Here is a 12,878-nt window from a genome sequence, read left to right on the forward strand (position 1 = left end):
TCTTTGAAAGGAATGGGAGTTGAAGACTGTTATTAGGTTGTTGATTATCTGAAACATCTTCAACTGTTGGACTGTTTGGGTTAGGAATTGTTTTAGGAGGAATTTGTATAGGAGGGTTTTTGATTTTAGCTTTAGTAGATTGTTTAATTTCTTTCTGTTTATTGTCATCAGGGACATCTATTCTCCTGCTTCTTAGATTGTATTGCTTGTGGACTTCATAGATGGCAGTGTCATATCCCTCCTTAAAATCAAATGATTCCCCTGATTGGATTTGGAACTGATTAAGAGTGTGAGCCTCTTGTTCTTCTTGGGTTAAGAAAATTTGTTGTTCACTACTGAGCCCCATTAAATTAATTTGAGTGTCTTTTGTTGGTTCGCTAGAAGTTGAAGCTTCAACACAATTTTCTTCGAATGGAGGTCTAATGTTTTGGTCAAGGCTAGCCTTTCTAGTATTGGGATTCTTATTTTTTCTGAAATTTGGGTTTCTTCCAGTGTTGTTTGATTGACCATCCCAAGGGGATTTTCTCTCAATTGTTTCTACTCTATCAACAAGTCTGTCCATTCCTTTAATGATATCATCTCATTTTTGTTCAAAGGCAGAAGGCTCTTCTTTGATGGGTATCCTCCTTTCAGCTCTAGCCCGAGCTCGTTTAGAAATCAGGTTGGCCTCAACACTGACAGCTATACTCTACATGTCTTCTAGGCTTTGAGGAGCTCTTTCCCTGAGCTGGTATGCCATGTTAGAGTCAAACGCATCAGGGAATTTGATCAAGGCCAAGTCTAGTGGAGGCCTGAGATTCTGAGGAATAGCATTGTATACATTATTAAATCTAGTGCAATAATCTTGAACAGTTTCTTGTGGACCTCATTTCAAGTTTTCATATTCTGATAAAATGTGGAGAGGATCGTTTTTCTTTTCCCATCTGTTTAAGAAGGTTTGATAAAGAGCTTCAGGATTATTGATAGTGTTTGCAGGGAGTTCTCTAAACTAGGTTCTAACATCTCCATTTAAGCTTTGGACAAAGACTTTCATTCTTACGTCATCATCATCAATCTCATAGTTTTCAAAATAATCCATCATTTTCTTGGTGTGTTGTTGAGCTGTGTAAGTGCCAGTACCATCAACATAGGTAATTCTGCTTTGATAATATTAAGGCATAGCCCATGGATTTGTAGGTAATTGCAGGGGAGCATATCGGTTTGCCATATTTGCAGAGATAAGTGTAACAGCTGGAAGAGCAGTGATACCAGTTGAAATATGTGTTGTGGATGGGGGAGTGGAAAAGATGGTTTGAAGTGCTGAGGGTGAACTAGGAGAAGCAATAGTAATGGCAGAAAGGACTGGTTCTTTTCCAGGAGTAAGCTCAGATTGGATAATGTTTTGTTGGCTTTTAAGGTTCTTAGGAATCAAATTAGGATTTTGAAACACTGGTGGGGGATTTGGATCTGGATTTAATCTAGTGTAACGGATCTTCTTCTTTGGAGCCAGCTTGTGAATGTATTTTTTGGTTTTTCTTGAAATATTTGAAGGATACAACTTTTGATAGTATCTTTTTAGGAAGTTTTTAAAATATGGAAGTTTTGAATTTTCCTAAAGATCTATTGAAACAGGGAACTAATCAAGTATTTGAGACAACTGTTCAAAGCCTAAAACTAGACTGGAGATAGACTGAAGTAGCTTTTATTTACTCCTGCAATTGCATAGCAAAAGCAGTTTCAAAGGCTACCTGGCCAACTTCAGGCTCCATCTGTAGCTTTAAAAATTAAACAGCAGTAACAAACAATTATTCTGTTCCCCAGTGGAGTCGCCAATGATGTTATCACTCAGGTTGTTCCCAAAAGTTGTAAGAAAGGGAATATGGCTGAGGTAACCACATACCAATCTTTTAGATACAGATTCTAGCCAATCTACATCTAGAGAGGGTTCTCTCTTTATGATTTAGCTATGTTTGAGATATATTAGGCTAGTTATGAAGTGCAACGGTTTGTTTTGAGTTTGGTTGGAAGGATGGGGACTCAAAAGAACAGTGAGGTAAAGCTGAAACATTTCAGTCCGTTGGGAATGATGGAGTCAAAGGAGGATGGCTTCTTGAGTTAGGTTTCTTATCAAAGGATTTATTACAGAGTGAGGTACTCAATTATGGAACAATTTATAGGCTGAAATCTGATGTAATGGAGTCAATGGGTGAAGCGCAATTAAGAATCCTTCATCATGTTGACAAGGGGAAAATGGATGATTACTACTAAGGAGAAATTAAGAATTCCTCAGATAATATTCAAGATGAAAGAACCAGGGGAAACAAGAGCAATTAAAAATTCACTGTTTATGCTAATTTTGAAGAAAACATTAATAATAATAAAGACTGAACACAGAGTGAAAATAAGCAAATTTTGAGTTATTCTTTTTCTCTATTATTTAGATCATGAAACATAGATGATATAATAAACACAGAAACTGTAAAACACAAGTTAGAAGAGACTTATTGATCCATAAAACGATTCAAGAATTCTACAACATGGTCCTTAGCATCAATTTTTCATCCAGTGAGCTTAACAAATATGGTTCCAACAGCTTTCTTATTTCCAAAATTGTTCAATATTACAAACAAAACTATGAACATCCACCACCAACCAGTCCCAAATACTTCGTCTGAGGGGTATTTATATAAAAGTGTCAAGATATTATACAAAATATCTGATAGAAATAATATCTGCTAATAATTAATGCTTCTTTTACACCAAAAGAGACAGACAGTCTCGAAAACAGGGAGACAATAAATAGATGTAATAAATTCATGCTGTGTTGGTTGATTCGTATTTATGAGATGTACTAGAGGTAGGTGCTACAAGTCGGTTCCCAGCTGTCTTCTACTGATCTTCTGTGCTGATTTTCCTGCTTTGGCCGAACTTTCTTAACTCTGATGTGATACGCTTTGAACTGCAGGACTGTAATTTATTTCTGTTCTCCACATTATAGCAGATGGTGCACAATTTTGCATTGTCCAAAGCTAAATTTACAGGATCTCTAGCATGCTATGCCACCACTCTGGTCTTGGTATTTTATGTCTCTGCACCTTCCTTAAAGTCTCGTCAGTCTTTGTGTACCTGAAGAAATTAGGTGGGATGGTGAACAAATGCTTCACCTCATGCTCTATGTAGAATAGATTTTCCAGACTGTCATAAAGGGACTGGCCAAATGGAAGTGATTTTTCTCCTGAAGTACTTGAAGATGCATTAGCTTGATTGACAGTGTATGTATTCAATTTATGTACATTGTCCTTGTGCTTCGTCAGATGATTATTATCTCACAAATGACTTGACAAACCTTTTTGATGTAGGACTGTAAATTTTTTTGTGAAAGAATCAATCTCTACCTGCATGTCCTGGCATATTCTGTCCAAGTTTTGCATTAGATTTCTCATGGTTAGAACTCTCTTGATATCCAAAATGGTACCTGTTCTGTCTCTAATATCCAGTGCTTCCATTTCTTCACTGGTCTTGGTATTCAAAAAATGTATTAGCCTGTTAGCTTGCTCAGGCATCTGTCCCAATAAGGCTCTTGTTTTCTGAATTTCTACTTGGGCTACTCTTATAAGATCAATCTGTTCATAAATGGTCTAAATAGACCTCCATACATCACTAAGGGATTGAGTGATGTTGGTCCACAAAATTCCTCTGATTTCTGCCAGATGCTTATGCAGAGATGGATCCTTTTCTAAGGCTCTTACCTTGTTCTCCAATGCTTTGACCTCCCTTGTTTTCTCTGCCACATTCATCTTGGATTTATCATAGCTTTGTTCAACCTTTGCCAATTTTTCTTTGACTTGTTTCAGCTCTGATACTTGGAGTTTCATCCCCTCCATGGTTTTTATTAGTTGCTCTGTGGTCATAGTAGTGCTGCTGCTTGGTGCTGTTGCTGTTGCTGAGGTACTTGTGGTGATTTCTGCTGTAGGGGCCGGGACAGTGGGAGGCACTGCTGTTATAACTGTGGGAGGGGTAGTTGTGATTGTTGGAGTTACTTCAGGTGGCTGGGAGGTCGACTCTCCCTGCTTTTCTTGTAGTGCTTTCTCTAATGCCTGCTCTGTCTCACTCAATCTCTCACTCAACCTCATGAGCAGGTCCATCATGTCCTCTTCGGACTTCTGCTATACAACATCTGTTGTCTGTGGATGCATAGAAGGAGGCATTTTGAGCTGCTTTCTCAGGGCAGCAATGTCCTCTTCCTTCTTCCTCATTAGTGCTTTTATGCCTTTGGCATCTTTGGGATCATGTCCCACTTCAATGATAATATCTTACAAGGATTTGATCCTGTTGTCCTTTGCTAGAGAAGAAGCTTTCTCTAAGTCTAGCTAAGCATAGGTGTTCTCCAATGAATTTTGCAATTTATGAGCCAACATTGCTTTATTAGCTAGTGTGGAATACACCATATCTCCAGTCTGTTTGTGCAGCTCAATCTGGCCTATTGGATGAATGTCTTTGACAAAGACCTCCAAATTTGTCCTAATGTAGTCAGCTGCTGATTTTGGTTGCTGCACTTTGGGCTTGAAATAGCTCATGATCATTTTGCCCTCCTTTATGTCATATGCTGACATTAATCTTTGTTGTTTTGTGGGGGCCATCTTAATATATTGGTTATAAATTTGCAGCCTCAATGGATCATTTGTAGCCTTTATCTTTGTGAATGTTCTTTTGATATCAGAGGTCTGTTTACTTGGTGGCCTAGTGCATGAAACTTCCACACTATGCTGCCTTTCCAGCTCCTGCCTGTGTGAGCTGGTTGATGTGTCTATTACTGGGGAGGTCTGTGGGCTGGTTGCCCTCTAACCTCTTAGGCTTTCTATTGTTTCTTCAATGATTTCTTCTTTAGATAGAGGATTCAGTCTTTGCTTTTTTGCACCTGGCTATTCTGTAGGTCCACTGATGGGTGTGGCCTCTTCTCTGTCTCTTTTCTTGCCTTTCTCCTCATTTAGAGAAGTTTGTAGTGCAGGAATCTCTGCTGCTTTGGTTTGTATTGGAGGAATTTGCTCCTGCTGGTTAGTCATTGTTCGCTGCTCTGTGCCTTCTACTTCCTTGCCCTTAGAAGAGCCTAAAACTGGTGTGCTGGTTTCTTCTACAGGTTGCTGTGAAGTTCCAGCAGAAGATGTGCCCACTCCAGTTTGCTGAGGCAGCTTGAAAGATACATGCCCAAAAGAGTCCAGGTCAAGGGTCTTTTCTAAATATTTCATATCTTGTTCCATCTTTTCTTGCTGAGTAAGTTCTTCTACTAATGTACCCTCTACCCACTCGTCCTGATTAGCATATTGTTCTACTTCAGGGATCCTATGATGTGTGTAAGTTGAGAGACGGTTTCTTACTTTTCTGTCACTTATAAAGCTGTTTGGGTCATATGGCACCCACCATAAGATTTTTTTCAATTTAAGGTCTTCTCCTAATATCTTATCAGCATCTTCCCATGCTTCCCTCTTGTTAATGATAAAAGGGTCTAATTGGTTTCTTATGCTCAGCTGAGCCTTTTTATTTACATTGCAAAAGTGATAAGCTGCATGAAATATTCCAATGCAAATAGTCTCATGGGCACATATTTGGGCAGCTTATAAGGGCATAGTTCACAGCCATATATCATGATTTTAGTGTGATCCTGGTAGAAGTACCAGTCACCTATCCTATAGTTCTTAGAGAGTTGTAAAATCTTTTTTATGTCACCAGAGAGCCTAGGAGGAGGAGCTCCTATCAATAGAGTGGAGGCAGGATGTACAAACAAATCAATGAATTCACAGTAGGTATAAGGCTATTCACCAATTTTGTGGAAGACCGAGGTCCAAAAGATCACAGACCTCCTCTCTCCTTTGGAATCCAATTTCCTGATGGGAAATATAAAACTGTCTGGGTGATAATACAACAACAAATGGTATATGAAAGTTGTATATTTAAACACTCATTCTCTTTCCAAATTCATAAATTGAGCATGGATTTTGTCAACAATGAAAGAGGCATAGTCATACTTAATAGCAGGGGGTTGTCCTGGAGTAAAGGTGGATAACAGAACCAGGACCATCTCATCCACATATTCATTGGACCTAAATCCCAAGATCACTGATATCATGTCAAGAAAAATTCTTTCAGTCTCATTGAACCAGACATATAAATAAGGAGGTGGGCCTTGGGGCTGGCAATCTGGTTTCATGAATAACTTAGCAATCTGGGCTATTTTTGCACTCAACAGTTGAGAGCCTTGCTCAAGCAAAAATCCCATAGAAAGAGGAGCAAGACGCTGAACTGGATGGAAGTGTAGCATCTCATTGATAGATTCAGCAGTTATGTAAAAGAGAACAGTTTGTGATGGGGTCATAACTGCTTTACTTACAAGGTCATAATTGGCATAGTAGTGGCGAATAATATCTGGGAACACATTGACTGAGGGAAGGTAATACCTGGGGAGATTGGATTCCCATATTCCATAGATATCAGAGTTGTTCAGATGACTATTTATGATTAGGCAGAAAGTATGAAGATGATTTTGGCAACCAAACGGGTCTTTTATTTGGAAATCTCTGTCGGCCAAGGGTAAATGATTCTGGTCCATATGAGGTGCATTGAGGGGCATTACACTGAGGGCCACAGGGGCTTCCATGTTCAGTTCTCTGTGTTTTTAAACTGGAGGTTGAATTTCTGTGGAAAAAAGGGCAAAAGAGCAGTTCTGGATGGGTTGGTATGGAAATTATGGACTGGTTCAACTTGAATTTGGCTCCTACAGGTATAATTTGCAGAGGAAAACCGAAAATATAGGTTCGAGAGGTGAGACGGGGTAAATACCTGTGTTTTGGAAGCGAACTAGTGTAATTTGCAAGTTGACTGACGAGTTGCGCAGCAGAATGCTGGTCTTTGCTTGGTTGGGTGGCGGACTTTGGTAGGTCCAACTTTTCCATTACAGATTTGGGCATTAAATTATGGGAAGCTCCAGAATCAAACATTGCATTGTGTAGTATTTTGTCATGAATATTCAGACTTACATAGAAAGGAGGGACCCCTCCGTCTACTGATTTACCGTTTACTTCATGGCCAAAAGTTAATTTTGGCTGGTCATCAAGGACATTTACTGCATCTTTGTTTTCTGAGATTTGAAGTGATCTGCTGATTTGTTCTCTATAGACATCATGCTTAGCCAATTCTGACAATGGAATTGCTATCTTTAATTTACCTATTTCGGTCTCAAGGTTGAAATGTTTTTCTGTTTGAATTTTTTCATTCCGGGCAGTGAGATTTTCTTTTTCTACTATTTTTTCAATGCTTTTTCCTTTATCAGGGGTAGTGTTATGGGCTGAAGTTGCTTCTATGTCAATTCCTGGAGGTTATCTCACAATTTCTTTGAAAAGAATGGGAGTTGAACACTGTTTATTAGGTTGTTGATTATCTGAAACATCTTCAACTGTTGGACTGTTTGGGTTAGGAATTGTTTTAGGAGGAGTTTGTATAGGAGGGTTCTTGATTTTAGCTTTGGTAGATTGTTTAGTTTCTTTCTGTTTATTTTCATCAGGGACATCTATTCTCCTGCTTCTTAGATTGTATTTCTTGTGGACTTCATATATGGCAGTGTCATATCCCTCCCTAAAATCAAATGATTCCCCTGATTGGATTTGGAACTAATTAAGAGTGTGAGCTTCTTGGTCTTCTTGGGTTAAGAAAATTTGTTGTTCACTACTGAGCCCCATTAAATTAATTTGAGTGTCTTTTGTTGGTTCACTAGAAGTTGAAGCTTCAACATAGTTTTCTTGGAATGGAGGTCTAATGTTTTGGTCAGGGCCAACCTTTCCAGTATTGGGATTCTGATTTTTTCTGAAATTTGGGTTTCTTCCAGTGTTGTTCGGTTGACCATCTCAAGGGGATTTTCTCTCAATTATTTCTACTCTATTACCAAGTCTGTACATTCTTTTAATGATAGCATCTAATTTTGTTCAAATGAAGAAGGCTCTTCTTTGATGGGTATCCTCCTTTCAGCTCTAGCCCGAGCTTGTTTAGAAATCAGGTTGGCCTAAACACTGACAGCTATACTCTGCATGTCTTCTAGGCTTCGAGGAGCTCTTTCCCTAAGCTGGTATGCCATGTCAGAGTCAAACGCATCAGGGAATTTGATCAAGGTCAAGTCTGGTGGAGGCCTGAGATTCTGAGGAATAACATTGTATACATTGTTAAATCTGGTGCAATAATCTTGAACAGTTTCTTGTGGACTTCTTTTCAAGTTTTCATATTCTGATAAAATGTGGAGAGGATATTTTTTCTTTTCCCATCTTTTTAAGAAGGTCTGATAAAGAGCTTCAGGATTATTGATAGTTTTTGCAGGGAGTGCTCTAAACCAGGTTCTAACATCTCCAGTTAAGCTTTGGACAAAGACTTTCATTCTTACATCATCATCATCAATCTCATAGTTTTCAAAATAATCCATCATTTTCTTGGTGTGTTGTTGAGCTGTGTAAGTGACAATACCATAAAAATAGGTGATTCTGCTTTGATAATCTTGAGGCATAGCCCCAGGATTTGCAGGTAATTGCAGGGGAGCATATCGGTTTGCCATATTTGTAGAGATAAGTGTAACAGCTGGAAGAGCAGGGATACCAGTTGAAATATGTGTTGTGGATGGGGGAGTGGAGAAGATGGTTTGAAGTGCTGAGGGTGAACTAGGAGAAGCAATAGTAATGATAGAAAGGGCTGGTGCTTTTCCAGGAGTAAGCTCAGATTGAATAAGGTTTTGCTGGCTTTTAAGGTTCTTAGGAATCAGATTAGGATTTTGAAACACTGGTGGGGGATTTGGATCTAGATTTGATCTAGTGTAATGGATCTTCTTCTTTGGAGCCAGCTTCTGAATGTATTTTTTGGTTTTTCTTGAAATATTTGAAGGATACAACTTTTGACAGTATCTTTCTAGGAAGTTTTTAAAATAAGGGAGTTTTGAATTTTCCTAAAGATCTATTGAAATAGGGAATTGATCAAGTATTTGAAACAACTATTCAAAGCCTAAAGCTAGACTGGATATAGATTGAAGCAGATTTTATTTACTCCTGCAATTGCATAGCAAACGCAGTTTCAAAGGCTACCTGGCCAACTTCAGGCTCCATCTGTAGCTTTAAAAATTAAACAGCAGTAACAAACAATTATTATGTTCCCCAGTGGAGTCGCCAATGATGTTATCACTTAGGTTGTTCCCAAAAGTTGTAAGAAAGGGAATATGGCCGAGGTAGCCACATACCAATCTTTTAGATACAGATTCTAGCCAATCTACATCCAGAGAGGGCTCTCTCTTTATGATTTAGCTATGTTTGAGATATATTAGGCTAGTTATGAAATGCAAGGGTTTGTTTTGAGTTTGGTTGGAAGGATGGGGACTCAAAAGAACAGTGAGGTAAAGCTGAAACATTTCATTCCATTGGCCATGATGGAGTCAAAGAAGGATGGCTTCCTGGGTTAGGTTTCTTATCAAAGGATTTATTACAGAGAGAGGTACTCAATTATGGAACAATTTATAGGCTGAAATCTAATGGAATGGAGTTAATGGGTGAAGGGCAATTAAGAATCCTTCATCATGTTGACAAGGGGAAAATGGATGATTATTGCTAAGGAGCAATTAAGAATTCCTCAGCTAATATTCAAGATGAAAAAACCATGGGAAACATGAGCAATTAAGAATTCACTATTTATGCTAGTTCTGAAGAAAACATTAATAATAATAAAGACTGAATACGGAGTACAAACAAGCAAGTTCTGAGTTATTCTTTTTCTCTATTATTTAGATCATGAAACATAGATAATATAATAAACACAGAAACTGTAAAATACAAGTTAGAAGAGACTTATTGATCCATAAAACGATTCAAGAATTCTACAACATGGTCCTTAGTATCAATTCTTGATCCAATGAGCTTAACAAATATGGTTCCAATAGCTTTCTTATTTCCAAAATTGTTCAGTATTACAGTCAAAACTATGAACATCCACCACCAACCAACCCCAAATACTTCGTTTGGGGGGGTATTTATATAAAAGTGTCAAGATATTATACAAAATATTTGATAGAAATAATATTTGCTGATAATTAATGCTTCGTTTACATAGATAGAGACAGACAGTCTCGAAAACAGACAGACAATAAATAGATGTAATAAATTCATGTTGCGCTGGTTGATTCGTATTTATGAGATGTACTGGAGGTAGGTGCTGCAAGTTGGTTCCCAACTGTCTTATACTAATCCTCTATGCTGATTTTCCTGCTTTGGGCGAACTTTCTTAACTCTGATGTGATACGCTTTGACCCGTAGGACTGTGATTTATTTCTGTTCTCCACATTATAGCAGATGGTGCACAATTTTTCATTGTCCAAAGCTAAATTTACAAGATCTCTAGCATGCTCTGCCACCACTCTGGTCCTAGTATTTTATGTCTCTGCAGCTTCCTTAAAGTCTCGTCAGTCTCTGTGTACCTTAAGAAATTAGGTGGGATGGTGAATAGATGCTTCACCTCATGATCTATGTAGAATAGATTTTCCAGGCTGTCATAAAGGGACTGGCCAGATGGAAGTGCTTTTTCTCATGAAGTACTTGAAGATGCATTAGCTTGATTGACAACATATGTATTCAAGTTACTTACATAGTCCTTGTGCTTCATGAGACGATCATTATCTCCCAAAGGACTTGGCAAACCTTTTTGATGCAGGACTGTAAATTTTTTTGTGAAAGAATCAATCTCTACTTGCATGTCCTGGCATCTTCTGTCCAAGTTTTGCATTAGAGTTCTCATGGTTATAACTCTCTTGATGTCCAAAATGGTACCTGTTTTGTCTCTAATATCTAGTGCTTCCAGTTCTTCACTGGTCATGGTATTCAAAAAATGTATTAGCCTGTTAGCTTGCTCAGGCATCTGTCCCAATAAGGTTCTTGTTTTCTGAATTTCAACTTGGGCTAATCTTATCAGATCAATCTGTTCATAAATGGTCTGAATAAACTCCATACATCACTACGGGATTGAGTGATGTTGGTCCACAAAAATCCTCTAATTTCTGCCAGAGGCTTATGCAGAGAGAGATCATTTTCTAAGGCTCTTACCTTGTTCTCCAATGCTTTGACCTCCCTTGTTTTCTCTGCCACATTCATCTTGGATTTATCATAGCTTTGTTCAACCTTTGCCAATTTTTCTTTGACTTGTTTTAGCTCTGATACTTGAAGTTTCAACTCCTCCATGGCTTTTATTAGTTGCTCTGTGGTCATAGTAGTGCTGTTGCTGTTGCTGAGGTACCTGTGGTGATTTCTGCTGTAGGTGCCGGGACAGTGGGAGGCACTGCTGTTATAACTGTGGGAGGGGCAGTTGTGATTGTTGGAGCTACTTCAAGTGGCTGGGAGGTCGACTCTCCCTGCTTTTCTTGTAGTGATTTCTCCAATTCCTGCTCTGTCTCACTCAATCTCTCATTCAACCTCATGAGCAGGTCCATCATGTCCTCTTCGGACTTCTACTGTACAACATCTGTTGTCTGTGGATGTATAGAAGGAGGCATTTTGAGATGTTTTCTGAGGGCAACAATGTCCTCTTCCCTTTTCCTCATTAGTGTTTTTATGCCTTTGGCATCTTCGGGATCATGTCCCAGTTCAATGATAATATCCTCCAAGGATTTGATCTTGTTGTCCTTTGATAGAGAATAAGCTTTCTCTAAGTCTAGCTGAGCAGAGGTGTTCTCCAATGAATTTTTCAATTTATGAGCCAACATTTCTTTCTCAGCTAGTGTGGAATACACCATCTCTCCAGTGTATTTGTGCGACTAATTCTAGTCTATTGGATGAATGTCTTTGGCGAAGACCTCCATATTTGTCTTGATATAGTCATCTACTGATTGTGGTTGCTACAATTTGGGCTTGAAATAGCTCATGATCATTTTTCCCTCCTTTATGTCATATGCTGACATTAATCTTTGCTGTTTTGTGGTGGCCATCTTAAGATATTGGTTATAAATTTGCAGCCTCAATGGATCATTTCTAGCCTTTATCTCTACGAATGTTCTTTTGATATTAGAGATATGTTTACCTGGTGGCCTAGTGGATGAAACTTCCACACTATGCTGCCTTTCCAGCTCCTGCCTGTGTGAGCTGGTTGATGTGTCTATAACTGGGGAGGTCTGTGGGCTGGTTGCCCTCTCACCTCTTAGGATTTCTATTGTTTCTTCAATGATTTCTTCTTCAGATATAGGATTCAGTCTTTGCCTTTTTGCACCTAGCTGTTCTGGAGGTCCACTGATGGGTGTGGCCTCTTCTCTGTCTCTTTTCTTGCCTTTCTCCTCGTTTAGAGGAGTCTGTAGTGCATGAATCTCTGCTGCTTTGGTTTGTATTGGAGGAATTTGCTCCTGCTGGTCAGTCATTGTTCGCTGCTCTGTGCCTGCTACTTCCTTGCCCTTAGAAGAGCCTGAAACTGGTGTGCTGGTTTCTTGTACAGGTTGTTGTGAAGTTCCAGCAAAAGATGTGCCCACTCCGGTTTGCTGAGGCAGCTTGAAAGATACCTCTCCAAAAGAGTCCAGGTCAAGGGTCTTTTCTAAATATTTCATAGCTTGTTCCATCTTTTCTTGCTGAGTAAGTTCTTCTACTAATGTACCCTCTACCTACTCATCCTGATTAGCATATTGTTCTACTTCAGGGATCCTATGATGTGTGTAAGTTGAAGCCAGTTTCTTACTTTTCTGTCACTTATAAAGCTGTTTGGGTCATATGGCACCCACCAGAAGCTTTTCTTCAATTTAAGGTCTTCTCCTAATATCTTATCAGTATCTTCCCATGCTTCCCTCTTGTTAATGATAAAAGGGCCTAATTGGTTTCTTATCCTCAGTTGAACCTTTTTCTTTTCATTGCAAA

General features: G+C 38.8%; 1 protein-coding gene across 1 annotated transcript in view; it reads left to right on the forward strand.

The window, feature by feature from the left end:
* LOC149236893 (uncharacterized) overlaps positions 1–12,878 on the forward strand; it is a 48,484-nt gene that overhangs the window by 22,740 nt on the left and 12,866 nt on the right. The window contains exon 4 of the mRNA XM_089369066.1: positions 3,834–4,024. Within this exon, the coding sequence (XP_089225192.1) occupies positions 3,834–4,024 (191 nt within the window). The remainder of the gene's footprint in view (positions 1–3,833; positions 4,025–12,878) is intronic.

This window comes from Pinus tabuliformis, chromosome 8 (assembly GCF_031772625.1).
Source record: "Pinus tabuliformis cultivar Carrire ecotype Pingquan chromosome 8, CPIR1, whole genome shotgun sequence".
Taxonomy (NCBI): domain Eukaryota; kingdom Viridiplantae; phylum Streptophyta; class Pinopsida; order Pinales; family Pinaceae; genus Pinus; species Pinus tabuliformis.